The 20,697-nt window shown below is 41.5% G+C and overlaps 1 protein-coding gene across 2 annotated transcripts in view; it reads left to right on the forward strand.

Annotated features, from left to right (window-relative positions):
• The window catches only part of STXBP6 (syntaxin binding protein 6), a 242,792-nt gene extending 222,371 nt beyond the window's left edge, over positions 1 to 20,421 (forward strand). For both annotated transcript variants that reach the window (XM_012752295.3, XM_076004143.1), the window contains 2 exons: positions 11,204 to 11,361; positions 17,432 to 20,421. In XM_012752295.3, the coding sequence (XP_012607749.1) occupies positions 11,204 to 11,361; positions 17,432 to 17,455 (182 nt within the window). In that variant the 3' untranslated portion in view covers positions 17,456 to 20,421. The remainder of the gene's footprint in view (positions 1 to 11,203; positions 11,362 to 17,431) is intronic.
• The last annotated feature ends 276 nt before the right edge of the window (positions 20,422 to 20,697 follow it).

Raw genomic sequence — 20,697 nt, forward strand, 5'->3', positions numbered from 1 at the left:
CTTCTCAGTTTCCTTAGCAGGCACTTTTACTTCACCTTACTCTCAATGTTATAATTCTTAAAGGTAGGGTTTGCAAACATTTTCCCTTCTCTCTTTGGTGCTGATGCTCTTAGCTAAGCTTATCCTTTCCCGTTCTCTCTTTATGCTGATGACTCAACAAATTTTATCTCTATCCCAGACTTCTCCACAGAGCTTCACAGAGGAATATCTATTTGCCTTATTGACTGCACTTGGATATCTCAGAGGCAGCTTAAGCATAACATTATCCAAAATGAAATACTTGATTCTCAGATCTGCTCACCCTCCAAGTAAATTTGTTTGTCTGACAGCTTTTTTTTATCTTGTAAATTGCACCACTATCTACCCAATTGCTCAAGCCAGAAAGCTGGGATTCACTCATTGCTCTTCCTTCTCCCTCATCTCCCATATTCAATCCACTGATATTTATCTTAAATCTTCTACTTATCTCATCTCCACTGGTATCATCCTAGCACAGGCCACCATATCTCTTACCTGAATTATGGCAATAGCTTCTTTACTGTTCTTTCTATCCCCTCTCTTGCTCCCATGCCTGAACTATACTGTTGTCACAATAATAACTTCAAAAATTATCTCAGTCCAGATTATTCCTATTTTAAAACCCTGCAGTGACTTTTAGTTGCATTTAGATCTCTCATTACTGTGGTCCGTAAGACCCTGTATAATGGGACTGCCACTTATCTCTCTGGTGTCTTCTCAAGCCACTTTCCCGCTTTCGTGGCCACACCAGTCTTCTTTCCGTTCCTGGGACACACAAGGTTTTTTCCCCCTTCAAGCCTTTGCACATGGACTTTGCCCCAGCTCGTCTCTTCACATCACAGTTACCTCTTCAAACAGGTCTTCCTAACTGGAAGTTAGGAACCGAAAGAAGACTGGTGTAATGAGAGATCTGAATGCAACTAAAAGTCACTGCAGGGTTCCTTTTGAATACACTTTCGCAGCACAGTGTTCATTTAACTGTGTGGCAATTGTTCATTGTGTTTTAATCATTTAATTTTTAGTCGTAACATGTATACGCACATGTTACAAATGTCCACCTGACCACACACACTCTGCCTCCTGTTTCTAGACCATAGCCCCTTGCCTGGCATGGGGCGGGGGTGTGTGTGTGGAGAGCACGTCTGCTTTGCCTGTGACTGTGTTCCCAGCCTGCTGCTGTGCCTGTGGCACATTACACGTGGCCAAAAAGTATTTCAATGAATAAACAAACAAACCAGCAGGGAAATGTGAAAAGGTGGACTGACATCTGATGAGTATAATTTATCAGGTGGTCGTGGAAGGAAAGGGCATTGCTGGTTGAGTAACCAGAGTGTACAAAGTCTCAGAGGCAAGAAAAGAGATGGTATATGTAAGAATGTCAGTTATATTCCTTGGAGACTGATGGGTTTTTGTGCATAGAGAGGAAACGCTTTTGTTTCATGCTCAATTTATTAAATATTTCTACTAGACAAAACTTGGAAAACCAAATTTCTTTAAACTTTTAGACATTTGTTGGTGAAATTTAGTTCATTAAACTCCCTTCATTAAAGTTACAATCACATTTTAATAGCACTGATTATTTTGAGTATTTTTAGATACTTTAAACAGATAAAACACATGTAAAAATAAGAATTACAAAAAAGAATATTACATTTAAACTTACTATCAACTAACAACACCAGGATTTTATGTCTTCATTATTTCTTTACTCTTTCACACATCTTTCAAATTTAATCAAGTGCTTCCTTTCATATTTCCTAGGGCATTAGGTTGCCAATCAGTTGGGTTTTGGTGGTGCACAGGGCCTGGTTCTTCCAAGGTGATTCAGACTTGAGCCCTGGTTATCTTACTGGGTCTTTGTGTGAACTTCATGCTTCACTTCAGTAGCCCTGTTTAAGCCCAATTTCAACTTGATGGATTTTTCTCCCAGAATACTGAATCCTTTATTTTGCTTGGCCAGCATTACATAATCCTCCACCATATCATTATTATACATCAGTCTGGTATGTTAGCATTATTGGAAACACACAGATGCCTTATTATCTAGAGGTTTCTTCACCTGGGAGATCAGTCTCCCAGATAGCCAAATTTCCAAAGTAGAGAATACATTGACTACTTTGGAATGTGTCTCTCTTTCTACCAAGTGGGTATATTCATATTTGATCATTAATGCTCATCAGTCCTTTCTATAAGTTTCTACTCTTTGTAATTTATTTGGCTTACTCATAATTTCTTGTATTTACCTATTGCTGCCACATAGATGGAGACAAATACATACCTTTGTATATAGATAAATACTTAGAAGAAATACACAAATATTTTAATACTTCTTACTAATTAAAATCAATAAAATTAAGCATCCAATTATAATCAATTTTATATTTAAACTTCATTTTTGTACATTTTATATCACCTCTTGTTTATCATTAAGAAGTTATGGCTTCCACAAAGTTATATAAAATTACTTTAATACATTTATTACGATAACTTTTATTAATACTGATGTTCTAAATATCACAACTAGCCCAGTGATCCACTTGAAACTGGCTTCTTTTTCCTTTTAGCACCATCCCTACCATCTTGGTATTATTGCTGTCTGGCAATAATAAGGTATTTCAGGCCTATCTGAGTTTTCCTTGCCCCAAGGCATGGAATCTGCCACTTCCCAAAGAACTTTGCTTTCTTCTAGCAGAAAATATTGCTAGACACCAAAATCTGAGTGCTAGGTTTGCATTTGAGTACTAATGCTGCAGAAAGGAAAAACAAAATTGTTTCTGTTCATATTGAGATACCCTTAGGAACAGAGCTGGACACAGTGTTCCTTGTTAAGCTTTTTATTCACATTGATTTTGTTTCAAATTTATTTGTGATATGTTCTACCTTTAGTAAGAAACTGGTCAAACTTTAAAGACTTTCTAAAACTTGTCAAGAAAACAGTGAGGCAGTAGACAGAGGTTGTGGAGCCTATGGGGGGTGGCAGGTGAGTAACCTGGAACTAGATCAAGAAGGGCCTTCCCTAGTTGCCCGTGTTGTGCTGGGGGAGAGCTGGCAAAGCATGACAACAAGAAAGTATCGTGATCTGGTTAGCAGCCTGGAAAGAAGATGAAGCACTAGAGAATTTACAGGCTGGTGGCAGGAAAACCATCCAGGCTGCTGTGGTTGTCCAGTAAGACTGAACAGATCTAAAGCACCATAGGGACTAGAAATGACAGGGAGGGCTAAGCGAAGAGCCCCTGCTGAGACAGAGTGCCCTGGACTCATGAACACCTGGGTGTGTGACATCAGGTTAGAGTCAAAAGTGAATTGAGCATAGCAGGGCCATTAACTAACACAGTGAATTCAGGAGGAGGAGGTCAGATGGAGGGTGGGGAGGGAAAGATTGGGTTAACATTAGGTATAATTCGTGAAGCAGACAAGTATAGGCAGTGCCTGGCACGTATGTAATAAATGGGCTCGGTTATTACTATTGATACGAGCTGTATTGCATTCATACTGCATCACTAGCATATGCTAAGTGTATATTTCACTTAATTCTTACAAAGGAACCCCATGAAAAATAGGTACTGTTTTTATTGCTATTAAACCGATGAGAAAACATAGGTATGTAGAGATTGAGTAACTTATCTGAGGCCACACAGTACGTATTTGGCAGAGCCATACTCAAGCCTGGACCTTTCTAATGTCATACCCCTAACCAGGAAAGGAGTGAAGGGAATAATTGAAGTGACAGGCAAGGACAAAGAGGTAGTGCGTTCCAGAAGTCAAGAGAAAGAGCAGCCTTCAGGAGAAGTCAGTCCGTTTGTGGTCTGGTGCCCAAGTGGAGATAACTTAAAATAGACAATGGACTCAATAGGTCACTGAGTTTGAGAGAACAATGTTAGCAGCGTCAGGTGGAGGCAGTCCCCTGAAGTTTCACATGATTGGGAAGTGTGACAGGTAGCAAGAGTAGTAGACTACTCCTTCACAAATGTTCCTGGTGATGGGAGTAGGGACAGAAAGACTCTTTAGTGCCAGGTAATTGAAGTTTACCCCTTTAGTTATGGCTGAAGTTGAGTGTCTACTATGTGCCCAATACTGTTCTCAGTGCCCCATTTGTACATTACCTCATTGACTCTTCACACGGTCTTATGAGAAAGTACTAGACCAATCCCCATGGCAGGTGAGGAAACTAAAGCACAAAGGAGTAATTTATTCAAGGTCACGTGGCTATTAAGGAGCTGGCTCCCTATGTTGAACAGAATTTGTTTTTTTAACCACAGTACTACTATGGTTAAAGTAGCACTGTGTAAAGGATTTTCGAATTGTATATATCCAAACTCGAGATTATAGTTGTTAAAGTAAGTCAGTAGCTTCCAACTGTAATAAAAGCAGAGACCTGCAGATCATAACTGGTTTGTCATCAAACATAATCAAACACAGTGAACAAAATCCATGTTGCCAAATTTAGAGCCACTTTAGGTTTTTAACTTCAGAACAAGGGTTCCCTCTTTGAGGCTGCACTTCAGCCATCTGTCTGAGAACCTAATATTCTCGGAACAAAATAGAACCAAAAGAAATGTTCTTGAATTCATTTTTCTGATACTGTATAACTCTTACATGAGCATATTTGTAAGAACCAAGGTTAAATAAACACTAATATTAAAGATACTGATGAGTTTTTCTGCATATCCTGAGTTTAAGTGTTTAAAGGGACATGAATAAATTATAAATGTTTGACCCTTGTCATTGGAAATATTGGAACAGTGAATTGAAAGGAGAATTTGAACGCATAGTTGTCTACAGGACAGGGAGGAGGCATTGGGCTTTTTCCTGAGTCTTTAGTTAGCCTCTAGGGCATGTCTGTGACTTGGAAACAGGCCCAGGTTCCACTAAATTTCCTTAACATAGCCAACAGAAGACATTTACCTTAGAGAACGGTCTGGTCTTCCTTGGCAACTCTAGCAATACATAACTACCAGGTCTCCTTCAAATAGGCTTTTGAGTGTATGGGTTTACAAAGTATTCCTGAGCCCTGAGTCCATTTTTCTTTGTCATTCAGCTCCAGGCAACAAACAAGTTTCTTGGTCCTTGAAATTAGCCACCAACTTGAGACAAAAGATAATTCTGGAACTGCCATTCAACATGCTATATCTGTTCCACTGCCTCTCTAAAGCAAGCCTTTTTAATGTAATTACATGACCAGTCTGTCTATTATTAAATAGATGAAGACAGCCTGGATTTATTTATTTTTCTTCCTTTAACTTAGAAGTCAGCATAGTCTATTGTAGCATTTTCCAGTGTGAATTCTGCAGAACTCCACCCTAAGATATGCTATGCAAAAAAGCCCTGTGAGTAAATATGTTCGGGGAGTCTGCATACCATACCTCTCCTATTCTCACCCCTGCCTCCTTTTCATTTGCAGTTTACATTAGCATATTAAAGGTTCTCCAAAATCTTGCAATAAAGGAGCCTGGCTAGATCTCATTTCACAAAGTCATTTGCCATAGAACTGAGTTTTCCTTGTAGCATTTTAACCCAAAGAATCACTTTGGCAAATGCTGGCCTAGCTGTTCAGAGCTTTGGGGTCAATAACTGGGTCATCTTAGGTAAGATACTTTACCTCCCTGAACATGCATTTTCCTCAGCTGTAAAATAAGGGTAAGAATATCTTCCTTTGAGGAATGGTGACACCTTACAATAGTACCTGCCACCTAGTACACATTCAGTGAATGGTAGCTGTTCTGTGATTGTGATTGGCTGATGTTCATACTGCATTCGTGCCCAGCAAGGGTTAACAACTCTTCCTTTTAGAAAGGCTTGATGGAACCAGGATTTTTAAAAGAATTTATCTGCTAAGTCATTACCACAAAAGTACAAATGAAATTTAACCTTTTGGAAGAATCTTCATCTTAAAAGAGGAAACTAGAGGTTGTCCAACATTGAAATGCAGTGGCGTGATTTAGTATTGATTAGTCAATGTAATGTAGATAAAGCTTGGTATTGTCTGAGCTCACAGATAAATAATGGAGTCTGTGAATTAAGAACTAACTTATTTCACTGGGTAGCCCTTTGCTATCACTCTGTTTATAGAAGTAAAAGCTAATGTCATCATTTTTATTTAAATTATTATTCATCTGTAAAATGTTTGGTGCAAGTCACAGTACTAAGCAAGCCCCCTTTGAAACATCCTGATTACCATTTAGCTGAATGACCACTGATGGGAGCAAAATAGTGTATAAGTGGCACTGAGTGGCTTTAGGACTAAGAGAACAAGCTGTCAGGGAACCAGGTCTCCATGTAACTTCTATTTTGCTAATGTGTCCTCTAGTGGTAGAGGCACTGAGCAATAAAATGGTCATAGATTGGAGGTAGAAAAGAAACAACAACTTTGTATCCAGTAAAATTAATTTGTATGTTACTGATACTGAACCAAACTTAAGTTGTACCTATGCCCTAGCCATGAAAATGGTTTTGCTACAAAAATTAGTACATTAAATGAGAACAGAATAGGGTCTATTTAATCTACTCAGAGAATAAATTATTATTGAATGCCTTGGGCACTCTGTATGAGAGTTACTAATGTTCCTGGTCTATTAACAGATTTAATATAAATAAATCTCCCTGCCAATTTTTGTAAGTTTATTTGAACCCAAATCCATTTTATACATATATATTATAATTTTTTCCCATAATTTCACATTGGTTTTCCTCTAAGATAGTTTAGATACATGAGGCTTTATTCCTAAGTGGTTATATTCATTGTGGAATGGAAGTAGTACAAGCAAAATTATTAAGAAATTTCTGTTTTGAAAGAATGCTATTAGCTAAGCATATTGACTCAGCACTGAGTATACAGGTGGGCATATATTTATCATTTATTTATTTTTCAGATGATTTTCTTGCTGCCTTGTTTTCCAAACAGGATGAGTATTTTACATTTCAAATATCTATATGTGCATTTGTTAAAAACTTTAATTACCAAGATATACCCTGAAGTCCAGGATAATCGAATGAAATTATGTTGCTATTTGAGCTGTTGATATAGTTTATGTGCTTCTAAAAATCTTTCCTCTTCTTCTTACTCTGCTGTTGTCATTTTTCAATATACTTCACGCTTTTCCCTCATTTTCCTATATATTTAAATTTCTTTTAAGTATACTAACATGACCGAATACTATTTTTTTGTATTTATCTCAAATTACTCTCTCAATAAAGTCTTCTAAATCACTTGACATATAAGATGCCAGCATATATATTTTTAAAAGCACACATTGAGTAGAACTGATGTGAAGACAACATTGATGAAACAATATTGGTCTCTGCTCTATTCTCCAGAGACCAATTCAAAAATTAGTTGACTTCATTTGCTGTGGTTGACAGCTTCTCAGACTGCTTGAATAAATTTTGGTGTTAATATGCATCCTGTCTACTTGGAGAGAATTACTGTTCTGTCTGCCTCAGGAGACTGCTTTATTTTCAGATTTAACTCAGTTCGATCTGATAGGCCCCAACTTTTGAGTTAGGTGTCCTATTTACGAAGCATGCCTTGATTTAATGAATATGTGTTCAACTCCCTGTCTGAGCAACATGCTGTGCTACACACAGCAGGATATACAAAGATATATACTGAGGATATCATGCAGGCCTCAAAATGCTTAGCCCCAAGATAGGAGAGAAGAGAGGGAGACATGCAATGGAATTGCATGGGATTGCACCATTTTCCCAAAGTTCCCTAGAGAGCAGATGTGGTCTTAAGGGAGGCGGAGAGACTTCCATTGAGCACCTACAAGCACTGTTTCTTCATCTCCATAGTAGCCATGTGGGGTGAATGGCATGACCTGCATTTTACAGAGGAAAAAACTGAAGATCAGATCAATGACATCGCTCCCTCAGTCAGTCAATCAATTGTATTAACATAACAGTGCCTTGCACGTGGTAGGCACTTCGTGAATAGTTTGGAATGTTGAGTGAATCTTTCAGGGAAGCAATTTTCAACACACACTAAGAGTCTCAAAAACATTTATGCCCTTTGAACCAGCAATTTCTAGTAATCATCAGAGATGTAGTAAAGATTTTGTGTATGTGTGGGGCAATGCAAATGGTAAAGAGGGCAGAGTGGAGAGTTGTATAAGAAGGAACCTTTATTTGTGTGAGCTTAAAGTGAGGGAGGAATCTAGACTCCCAGATTTCTGGCTGGATTAGAATCTTGGCAGATATTGAGGTTATTCACAAAGAAGGGACGCCCAAAGGAAAAGCAGGTGTGAGGGGAAAGATAATGTGGTCAGGGTTAGATGTACTGAATTGAGATGACTTTGTGTCACTCTGTTGGAGTTGTCCAGTAAGAAAACATACGTGTCTGGAGCTCAGCAGCACAACCTAGTGCAAGATAAGGATTTGGTCATTGAAGCCACGAGCTGGATAAGATTGTCCTAGGGAGAGTCAGCAGAGTGCAAAAGAGAAGAGAGTGCAGGACAGAACCTGGGATTGCAGTATGAACAAGAGGAGCCCAGAGAGAAGAAAGTGAGCAGGAGATCGAAGTCAAAAGAGAAGAAATATTAAAGATTAGGGGATGGTGAACAGAGTGAAATGGTGCACTCAGGGAGTTTGTAATCCAAATGAAGAAGTCATGTAGGAGAAGAGTTGCCCATGACTGTACTTGATTAAGCGCCCAAGGATATAGCCAGTACTTACAGGGCTGACAATGGAATTGACCTGAAATTTGATAAAGGTGATGGGACTTAACTGGGCCTGAAATGTAAGTAGAATTGAAACTGGGAGGGATCTTTTCAAATGAGGAAATGAGATTTGTTCAAATTCATTCTTATACCTAAAATAACCATTAATAAAAGTGGATTTCCTGTTGATAGTGGTCAGCAATGTCATCTTTGAATAGTGAAGACAGCATTTGATTCCCTTTTAGTTATAACATTTGGTCCTAACTCTGACTGTTGGCTAAACAGTATCATATAAATCTGAGTGTGGTGTTACCTGACATCATGTACAAGATTAAATTCAAGGACATCATGACAAGAAAGCAGTATGGCTTATATGTAGTGAATTCATTCCAGAAAAACAGAGGTGTGTAACTTTTAGGAGAGCATGTGAGTCAATTCCAATGGGAAAAGGCAGGTCTTTGCTATATGCCCTCTTAATTTTATGGCATCTAATTCTAAAATTCCTTTGATTTCATGCAGCTATTCCTAGCTGTGAAGTTGCAGATTCTGTGCCCCATCTTTTCCCTGTCCTCTGGTGGCTAAACTATGGCTATATATAAGGAAAAGGAGATTTTCTTGTGCTCTTTCCCCACTCCCCTGCACCTTCCAGTCCCTTTTCCAACTTCCTGTTCCACCCCGTTGCCCTCTTCCTTCTTGGGAACACTTGACTTGCAATGCGGCATGGGCAATAACTCTTAATTTACCTGCTGAAGTACCTTGAGGACGGACACGGTCAGGCGTTACCTTGGGAAATAACTTGTCAAAACCCGCCTATAGGCGAGTCTGCCCACAATGTGTCATAGTGATTGCTTTCCCTGGGCCAACAACATATCTTCAAAGAAGAAGGGACGGAATAAAGAAAAGTCATTGGAAAACCAGGTTCCTGTGCTAGCCATGTCATTGTCCTGGTGATAAAGTCTTGTGCAAGGTTCTTAACCTCTACTAAGCTCAATCTTAGTGGAATTGTGACAATCAAATGACATAGTATTTATGAAGGTGTCTTATGCTTGCAAAATGCTATTCTCATGGCAGGCAGTGGTGGTTGGCTTTCACCATAGTCAGGAATATAATGTGAAAGTCTCCTCCTAAATCTGTTCTGAAGACCCCAATCTTGCATTCCAACTCGTGCGCTCAACCAGATTTCTCCAGGGCTACATCTACTTTGCTCCCTCTTCCTCTGTGCTAATTTATCCTGGTTTATGTAGTGCTTGATGCAGTTGAGTAACACTGAGTTAATCCCATTCTCCCTCCCTTAGTGCATAGTTGAAGCCCTTGAAATCTACCCTTAAAGAAGAAAAATGGAAAACCATTTACTAAGTGCTTCTACCAGGCCAGGCACTTTCTTTATCTGAAAACCACAAACCACAGACGGTTCGCACAGAGGAGAAATTAGGAAGCCTTTGCAGCTGAGACTAGTGGAAATCGCATTTCTATTAAAAGCTGTCTGGCTAGATGTATCCATCCCAGGTACAAAGTTAAATAATGTCATAAACTTATTCAAAGACATAAATCTATTATATAAAATGCCATTAAATATCTTCTACTCAATGTTAACAAAATGCAGCTATAAATCTCCTTGTAGTCATTTTGCAAGTTGCTAGTTCTCTGTGGGTTATACATCTGCAACTTCTGCACTAATGAATTTTGCTGCCCAGTTCTAGCAAATGAGATGTCAGGAATGCATGACCCTTTGAGATGTGATGGTTTCAACTTTCTTGGTATCATCACTCCTGAATTTAGGAGTGCCAGGTTTCTTCTAGGGCTGGTTTCTGCAACCATTTTTTACCTGCTGGTTAAGTGTGGTGCTGAGGCTCCGGGTACTAGAGATCAGAAGCAAGGAGGCCCTACCGTCCGAGCCATGGTACAGGATTCAGGCTGGGAGACGACACCTCTGCTTTGAACTTTTGAGACTAACGCACAACACTTATGTGCAGCTATACATTCGGGGGTATTGCTTACTTGCTGGATGAAGGGGTAAAGTGGAGGACAAGAGTTGAAAGGAGAATGAAACATTATATTGAGAAAAGTTCTGTGGCCCCAGTTTTCCTGTGGTGGTTCACCTAAACCACAGGTCAAAAGGAAATGCACATAAGATCCAGATATGTCTTGCTGAACTTGTACAGTTCTGTGGACTTGTCAGAATTCTCAGTGACCTTTGCAATCCAGGTCCTGAATCCAGATAGGCACTGTGCTGTTGAGCCTCCCCAGGTAGCACACTGGCAGGAGGGAAGCATCTGGCATGTCAGTGGTGGGAGTCCGTAGCAGCATTCAGGATTTGCTCAGTCAAATCCTGCAGTCAGTGGCTGTTCTTCCTACAAGTGAGTCAGTCAGACCAAAGCAGAAGAAACGCCAGCTTGTCTCCTAGACACGAGGCTGGGGGCCTTTCCACGGAGTGGCCCGCACTCCTCTCCCCGGGCACTTCCCTCCGGCAGGGTCTGGTCACCGTAGGTCTGCCATGCCGGCTTCTGAGGCTCTTGCTTTCCTTCTTTCAGGAAACAGCATCCTCCACTCCGCTGCCGACAGCGTGACCAGCGCGGTGCAGAAGGCGAGCCAGGCCTTGAACGAGCGCGGGGAGCGGTTAGGCCGGGCAGAGGAGAAGACAGAAGACCTGAAGAACAGCGCCCAGCAGTTTGCAGAAACTGCGCACAAGGTGGGCCGACAGAGGGGCGGGGGTCTCAGTGCTGGGCTGTCGGGGAGCTACGGTGACAAGAAACTTTATTTCAGTATTTTCCATGATGAGAGATACAAAATCAAGCTTTTTTTTGTTTTGTTTTTGGCCCATTTATTCAATTCCCATCTGCTGTTCTCTAAATGCCAGAGTCTTGAAAAATGTATTCTTGTACCTGGTTTCTGTGGTTATCTCCTTTCTGATGGCCTCATCCCTCTCTGACCTTCTGACCTTGGATCTTTAGGAAATATGGACCATCTTTAGCTCCTGCCCAGGGTTCAAGTTTCAGGGCACAGGACGAGGGGGGACAAAAAGAAGTCAGGTCTTAGAATATCCCTCTATCCCTCTCCCTTGGCCCATGCATGGAGGACTTCAGGCTGCTCATGCTTATTTTTCCATCCTGTTCTGAGTCTTCTATGCTATGTCCTCACCACATGCAAAGCAAACCCAAGTCCCAAGGCACAGCGCACCTCAGGGCCAGTTTTCCCTCTGAGAGGGGCCCCGATTGTTATTTCGGAGCTCAGTTCTTTAAGAATGACCAGTCCGATGCTGAGCTGCCAACAAGATTCCCTCCAAACCCAGAGAATGGCGTTGCCCACGTGACCGAGCCTGCACTAGGCACATTCGCACAATCGCTAAGAACCGTGCCTTTCAGAAGGGAAAAGGGGAGTTGTTATTGGCAGCCGGCTATCTAAGCAGTCACAGACCAAAAGACAGAGCCCTGTTGTTCAGGTGATAAAGAGAATTTATTACTGTTCCTGTGCTCGGATCAAAGGGCAGTTCTCTTCTGGTTGGTTTGAATTTAGATTTCCAGAAACAACATCTGCTGATGACTTGCGTTGGCATGTCAGACTCATGATCTAGCCCTTCGGATACGCTTTTCAGGTGACCTTTGGGGAAAAAAATTAACTGGCTTTAACAGAAACCCCACTTTTGCTATTTAAACAAGAATGGATAACCTAAAACTTTCCACAGCTGAGCCGGAGGGTCACACTCAGGCCCAGCTGGGGATCCGATTCCAGTGGCTGCTTCCTGCCTTCTCTTCCGGCATCCCCCTCGTGCAGATCTGTCTTGTTGTCTCGTTTATTCTCTGTCGTGACAGGGTTCTCCTGCACGGCTGCATAGGGGGCCCACTTGGAGTCCCGTGGAGGAAAACGGGCCAGATCTGTCTGGAATTGCAGGCAGCTGTGCCGGAGGCCAGAGCCTCAGATTGCTGTTGCAGGGGGAGTGAGTGAGCTCAGATTTAAGGTTTCCCTGATCCCTTTGTAATTCCCTGATCCTCCCTTTGTAATTAATACTCAGATAGTGATGAGATGGAAATGCTAGAATTCATTAGAAATGTGAATCTTCATTTATAACAGCAGTAGCTTAATACCATTTGAATAGGGGATGGACAGTGAAAATCTGGGGAAACAGAGTGTCGAGTTAGGGAAGGCAAGGCTAAAGGGAATAACTTTATGACTGTCTTCAAGTCTGGGAAAGGTGATAGTGCAGGCAATTATTTTTCATGTCTTCCCACACAGAACAGAGCAATCAATAGTGCACTGATAAAATTCTGCCAGAACAAGTGTTCAGGTTAATGATTAAACCATGAACCAGGTTACCAAGGAAGACCATGAAATCGCCCTTCCTAAAGTGCAGTAAACAATGCCTGGATGTCATCTACGGAGGTGTCCCTCTCAAAGGGGGTTGCATAAACACTGGGTTGGATAACCTAATCAGATGGCCTGAGTTCTTGGCCCTGGTAGCCCTGTTTCCCTGATATCATGGCCAAGTGTGCTAGGTAGCTGGGAAAGTAATATGGTATAGTAGTTAATATCTTGTGTTTGAATCCAGCTCTGTCGTTAACCATCTCAGTGACCTTGGGCAAGTGCTTAATTTCTCTAAGCCTAAGTATCTTCATCAGTAAAATAGTGCTAATTAATAATAGTATGTACCTCCTAGGATGTGGAGAGAATTGGATACGTTCAAAGCTCTTAGCATAATATGTAGCACATTTGAATTGCTATTATTTATAATTAGTTCTTTAACAACTGTTTCTGCTGAACCTGCCCTATTCAGTCGCATGAGGAGCAGAGTGAGGGGCTTGGAGAATCCTCACTGGCACTTGAGGGTCCTCAGCACGTGGATAGGGAAGAAATGGAGGGCAAGATTTTGTGCCTTCCAAACTCTAAGGGAAAGGGGTGAGAGGGCTCTCTGCTAAATGATGTTACTATCTAAACACAGGGCATCCTCAAAATAGGACCTGTCAGAACTTATGAGGCTACCAAAAGCAAAGAAAAGGGGCCTCTGGCTTGACCAGGGTGAGAATCTATGCCATGCAGTTACCTGCTTTCAGTAGAGAGGTTCGAGGCACGGGCAGTTTGTATTTATTTTGGCTTCCCCTCCTGTCGATGTTCTCAGGGAGAGCGGGAGGGCCTGCTGGTGGCTGTTAGTGGTATGAGGGAGGGTGAGAGAGACCGTGTCATAGCCAGACTTGCAGTTTTCTGAAGCTGGGATGTGTGCCTATGAATCACTGGCATTGGCAGCATTCCTAACGAGCAGGCTGACCTCTTTAGATAAGGTGTGACTGTTTTCCCAGGGACTGGAATTCCTGATTTGGACCCGCTAGCGTAGGCAGGCCACGAAGAGGTCATTTCACCGGCCAGGTCCCAGCCAGACCTGCTGGTGAGGGGAGAGTTCAGAGATGGAATCAGGCCTTCCCCCCAACCCCCTGCCCCAGACAGGTGTGGCTCTGTAGACTCACAAAGAGAGGGCCGTGTTTACAGGGAGGCACAGTGCACATGGTAGAGTCGTGAGCAGAGAACAGCCATTCCAGGTGACAACCTCCCCTAGCTCCTGGTTAAATAAGGGCACCCAACCCCAGCTGGAGAGTATGGCACACCTTTCTAGGCTGGAGTTCAAAAGGATCTTTGGGCTGAGAGCTTTTCCCAGGACTCCTGCAATGATCCAGGTACAAGAGTGAATGGATCATTTTTGTACAACGCTGCCTTCTAGATAGGTCGGTGCTCGTCCTCTCCAGAGCAAAAGGACGATGATCCTTCGGCCCCCTCAGCCCCCAGATCCAGTTCACCCGGCTTGCGGAAGTGTGGTCCCTTCCCGAGCTGTGGGCTTGGCACAGTCCCAGCCCTTAGGAAAGCGCAGCTCAACCACAGAAGCAGCTCACTCACTGCACCCTGCCCCCAAAAGCACGAAGCTGTGGTGTGTGCAGCGCTTTGATGGCCTGCCACGGGCAGTGAGTCAGCAGGCAAAAGCGTTACCCACACCTAGGCATCCTCAAATGACATTTCTCGCAGAAAAGAACATTGATCTGCCTTGTTTTGCACAAGCCTACGTCTGTGGGGGAGGAGGGGAGCGTGGTGTTTCTCTCACTGGGAGGGAATGGCTGTCTCTATCCATCCTATAGTCAGGTGCTTCCCTTGGGTCTTTAGGCCAGAAGCGACCTCAAGAACTCAGATCTCTTAAAGTATCTCCCGGATATCAGTCACGATTTCGTTATCATTATTTAGGTGGAATGGGTTACATAGCATTGAAAGAGAAGGCTTCCCACGAGATACGAAGCAAACAAAATATCTCAAAAGGACATTTTAAACTGCTTTGGGAACTGTGACACCTAAACAAATCCATCAGCATTTAGAGTTGAACACTGTTTTACAGAAATATGAGGAAGCTGAGGTATGGAGCAGCTGTGGCTTAAGAGCTCAAGGTCGTGCAGCAGATTTGTAGCAGCAGGTGTCCTGACCTCACTGCGTCCAGTGCTCTTTCTGCCCTGTCTTCCTGCCTTCCATATTCTAAAGCTCCTAATTCCCAGGGAATTTTTAAAGAACTAGAACGATGCCACTTATTTAGTCTGTTTAGGCTGCTGTAGCAAAATACCACAAACTCAGTAGCTTACAAACAACAGAAATTTATTTCTTACAGTTCTGGAGGTTGGGAAGTCTAAGATCAAGGCACCGGCAGATTCAGTCTGGCGAGGGCCTGCTTCCTGTTCCATAGATGGCACCTTCTCACCCTGTCCTCCTGTGGTGGAAGGGACAGGGGTCTCTGGCCAGCCTCTTTATCAGGACACTAATTTCATTCACAAGGGCTCTCCCCTCATGACCTAATCACCTCCCAAAGGCCCCACCTTCTGATACCATCATCTTAGGGGTTAGGTTTTAACATATGAATTTGGGGGTGGGGAGCATGGAACATTCAGACCATGGCAATACCTCAAGTAGCAAAATGTCCAATCCAGCTGTATTTCTGCAAAGCTTAGTGATCATGGCCCAGGGGCTCCTCTTAGCTCCATTCCTGACGCACTGTCATGGCATCCAGGGTCTGGTTTGAGCAGCAGCACAATCACTGCTGAAGATTGATGTCAGTGGTAACTTGGCACGAGCCTGTTAGCAGAAAGTTAACAGCTGAATGAATACCAGGACAGCAGCACTGATCAAATATTTATGGTTGATATTTATTATGCACAACACTTAACAGCTCTGTGTTGATTTGATGGTCCATGTTGCTGAATAATGCATAAGAACTAGAGACAGAGCAAGACGGGGGGACCAAATAGTGGTGGGGCTCAGTGTGTGGCCAAGGGTGGCACAGATCTGAGGTAGAGCCCTGGCTCTGCCATTTGCACCAACCATGTTTCCTGGACTGTAAACTCTTTGAGGTCAGGAGTCATTAGCCACCTCTACCCTTCTTGGCAAAAGCCCACAGCACTCGGCGTGGCAGCCTGGGCATGCTCAGAACTTCACAAACACTGTGTCTGACAGTTGACAACTGTCAGCATCAGCACTGCAGCAGGTCTCTGGAGGTCTTCACTGCCAGACAGAACTAACAGGAGCTCTTTCAGCTGAGGCTTTCCAAGCAGAGATTAATCCACACGAGGGTGGATCCACAGGCTTCTCCATCACATACAGGCCTGGCCGGGGCACTGGTGCTTTTGCTGGTGGCCTAGCTGAGATGGCATCCCAGGGTTAAAACTTCTTTGTCAAAGACATCAAGAAGAAAAAGGAAGGACTCAGATTGCCCTGGGATTTGCTGGAGGAAGGGGTTATTGACATCGTCTGGAATGATGCAGAGCACCACTGGGTGGAATCAGTGGGCTCTGTCTTATTCTTAAAAGGCAGATGGTCTGGTCGGGATGCAGATGACAGGGCTTTCTACAAAGTTATCACCTACATAGAATCCCCTGTTCTTCCCTCATATCTTTCCTCAAGGATTTCTGAGCCTCAGAACCTTAACCCCAGTTGCTCCCAGCCCCAACCACGGGGATTAATCCCTAAACAGGAGCAGCCTCGGTTAGCCTTCTGTTCATCAGTGAATGGGCTCCTTGGTAAAGAACTGGCTGAGAAAAGCAAAAACAGATTTAATTGTATGTTCTGTACCTGCATATAATTTCCTTAAATACCTCATCATGGGCTCCAGCTGGGCTTGGGAAACTGTTGAATGATACAGTGGTATGTGATGTTACCATTTATAAAGATCTAACATTTCAATAGACCACCTTTGTTAAACACCAGTGGGGAAGGAATAAGTTAAAGTCTGGATTTGGTCTATTGCTCGGCCTTAGTAACACAATTAAATGGTCAGGTGCTTTGGACTTGGTAGAATGTCCAGGCTGGATGTGGAGTAGATTATTGCAGATTGTCTCTCTACAAGCTATTAATTTTCAATATTTCATGAGATGTCAGTAAATACTGACATTTTAGGAGTGTAGCTTTTTTGGATAACCAGAAACGTGAGGACCCCAGCTGCTGCTCCTGCCTGTGCATTGGTTTTTCCATTTGTTCCTCCAGTGGGATGAAAGACCACACAGCATTCTCTCCCACCTGGACCCACGCACCAACAAAATCACTGTAAGCAAGAGTAACGCATGCAATGTTAAATGAACAATTTGAGAACAGGTTGCATATTTACTAGGTGCCACTGTAAAAACAGTAACGGTGATCTGCCACACAGAGTAGAAGCCTGGTGCTGCTTCTCACTGTGGATGTGAAGAGAGGGAGCAGCCCAGTGAAGTCTCCCTGCTAATGAGGTCTCACTTTTCTCATTCTCTCCTTAGCTTGCCATGAAGCACAAATGTTGAGAAACTGCCCATCCTGGTGACCCTCTTAAGAGAAATGGAAGAGTTTGTTCAGCAGTTTTTACAAGAATTCCGGACTTCCGCTTGCTTCTTTTTTTCCAATATTTGGACATTTAGAGTATTTTTGTTTTTCCTTTTCAAATGTTACTATGAAAGAAAAGGTGTTGTGTTTATACATTTCCCTAATGATCTTGCTAGGAAATGCTACAATAGCATCAGCTTCATTTTGGTTTTGTTTTTATTCCCCTGTGCGTGTGTGTATGTGTGTTTGAATGTGTTTTCCTTTTGAAAAAAATTTTTTTGTAGTTTGAATATGCAATTTGGACCAAATGATAAACGGAGCTAGGTCAAAGTTGTCAACATGTAGTTTTTTCCCCTGATACTAAGCAGGAAGACATCAGATGCTATTGTTCCTGGATGAAAATAAAAGTCAAGCAGTGATTGGTTTCACTCATTCTTCTAGCTGCTCCTAATTTGAAGGTTAAAATTCTATATTATGGAAAACAGTGGATTTATCATGGAAATAGCAATCTTAGACTTTGCCCTTTACGTAGTAATCTTTTTGCATGAACCATCACCAGCATTCAAAAAAACAAATCAGAATCACAGATAGAAATCTGCTTTCTGAGCTACAGTTTAAATACTCCTGCTGTTGCTTCCAGGCTGATTATTTGGAATTATCATATGAAGGATAAAAATTTGAGAGTAAAAACCTAAGGAAAAGCCTATTTAAAACCCTCTGTGTATTCATGGATGTTTGTCTCTTTTGTCATTGCCCCAATTGTGGTAGCTGCTATTGAAAGGTGGTTTTTTTTATCAAAAATTGATTTGTCCAGATAAAGGTCTGTGTCAATGATAATGTGAAAACATACTACATTTAAAATGTTTTTTTCTTGTCTTACAAAGTCGTGCCTATTTTAGAGACAACCTCACAATGTCCTTGGGAAAGGGCCTTCAATATTTTGGTATCTGAGTTTTGGAGGTTTTGATGCTGTTATTGCTGTTTATTTATTTAATGTAATTTAACATGTGGCTTTCTTGACAAATTGCATTTCATGGCAATTGCAACTTGCTGAATATGACATAAAACACCACAGTCGTGATGCCTTTGCATTCCAGGCAGATTAAATAAAATTGGTCACATTCCTCCTGATTTTCTGTGTAGGGTTCAGAGTCTAGAAGTTTTGTTTCCTAGAGTGTTAAAATGCTAAACCTAAAAAAGCTGTTCTTTTTCTTAATGAAAAAGGAGGCAGGCTGCACATCTTAGGCACGCTGTGGGCCTCCCACTGCGGTGCATTGATTTTTAAGCTGCCTGAATTGTCAGGACCCCTTCTGTTCCTTCCTATCCATTGAGCCAGTAAAGTCTATACTATACTATAGCCTCTTACATAGCAGCGTAAGATGACTCTTGGATAATTAATGCTCATTTAAATAGCTTGAATTCTCCTGATAAAGCATTCCCAAGGAGACAGAAAGTCTATTAGGGGAAAAAATATTGTAGGCAGTGCATGTCCAAAGGGAGATGGGACTTGCTGGAGACAAATGGCTGAATCCTCTTAAAGATGATCCAATTCAAAAAAACTCTGTAAAATTTATATAGTAAATTATGTAAGTTTAATATTTTATACTTTTAGTGTCTTAAAAGTTTAAAGAAGTAAGGAACAACATGCCATTTGGTGGGTACCATTAGAAGACTATATAATTGCTAAGAAAAGCCCCAAATAGCACTCCAAACAGATTTTGTGTGCAGACCTCTGTTCAGAAAACATATACACACACACATACACATACACATACAGAGAGAGAGAAATATTCATCTCCCCAAATTGCATTCTGGTTTCAGAAATAGATAGTTGGTATAAATAATTGAAAGGGTAAATCTAAAACCCCTTGATAATCAGCCAAACTCAAGAATAAAATTGGTTGCCAACTGTCTAACAACAGTGCTTGGGAAGCTGCTTCTGAAATAGCAGAAGGTGAGGTCATAAGCATACTGTGAAATCTGAGAGCCTTCCTCCCTGGTGGAATCGTGATAGTTACTCTTATCATATATGTAAATATTCCACATATTGCCCTCACTCTGTTTATCCTTTTAGACCTAACTGTTACTGGAAATAGCCTGGATTAGAAGAATGGCCCATGCCCTTGACCTCCCTGAGTCCAAGTCCTGCGTAGGTCTCCACCAGCAGAGAGGCACTAACAGCAGTCCCTGCCCCTCCTCCACCCCCCAGCCTCTGGCAGAGGAGCCCTGGGATAACACATGTGAAGTTCTTTGCTATGTTTTTGTAGAAGGTGCTTCGGTGCAAATATTACGTTCCAACCTAGAGAAAATTGCTAAAATAACTCACATCATTTAGGACCCATTTGGTTGAGCTTGCTAGAAGACAATTTCAGTTTGTTTTATTTCTGCACTTCACTATGAATTTGGGGGATACTGTATTTCTGTGAAGGATTTCTCAAATTATATTGATAACACATAAAGAAAAGAAACTTTCCAGTGTTACCGCTTCTTCCTGGAACGTAGCTGTAGTATTCCTCACTAGTATTATTAGGTATCTGTGTACAGGAAGTATGCAGTTATTCAGGTTAATGTTTCATATTAAAGAATGTATTTGTAAAATGTAACATCAGTAGTTAACTTTTTTTAAACTCTTAAAATAGTTAAAATTATGTGTTAGACTTAAAATTACAGTGAAATCTGTTTTAATACTACTTTTGTGGCTAGCAAAGGTTGTGTATTTATATAAAAATATTTACAGGATTCCCTAAGTAAAAGATATTAAAGATAGGTTTTGCTCTTCATTTTCAGAATTGTAACATTGCTGATGTCTGTTATACAGCTATTCTCCAGAAGTTCTGTAAGATGTGAAATATAATTTTTGTTTAATTTAGAGACAAGTGACACCTGCTCTATTGATTCACTATGACAGCAAACCCTAATTTTGTCATTAAATATTTTAACTCTGTGATGAAAGTGTGTTTCTTTCAGTTATTTGTGAAATCTATAAAATACTACCAAGTAGGTACACATCACCACACTTTTGATGCTAATGGGAAAATCTCCCTAAACGGAGACCTGGGAACTAGATTTAGTATTATAATAAAGTTTCACTACATACATGCTAATTAAAAAAAACTTGAAAAATAAAAATGACGAAAGAGCTAACCTTAAATTAGACGATGGGCATCTATTTATGCAGCAGGAGTTAAGTATTTTTTTTCCTGCTCATGGGTGAAGCAATTAA

Source organism: Microcebus murinus, chromosome 6 (genome assembly GCF_040939455.1).
Source record: "Microcebus murinus isolate Inina chromosome 6, M.murinus_Inina_mat1.0, whole genome shotgun sequence".
Lineage (NCBI taxonomy): Eukaryota > Metazoa > Chordata > Mammalia > Primates > Cheirogaleidae > Microcebus > Microcebus murinus.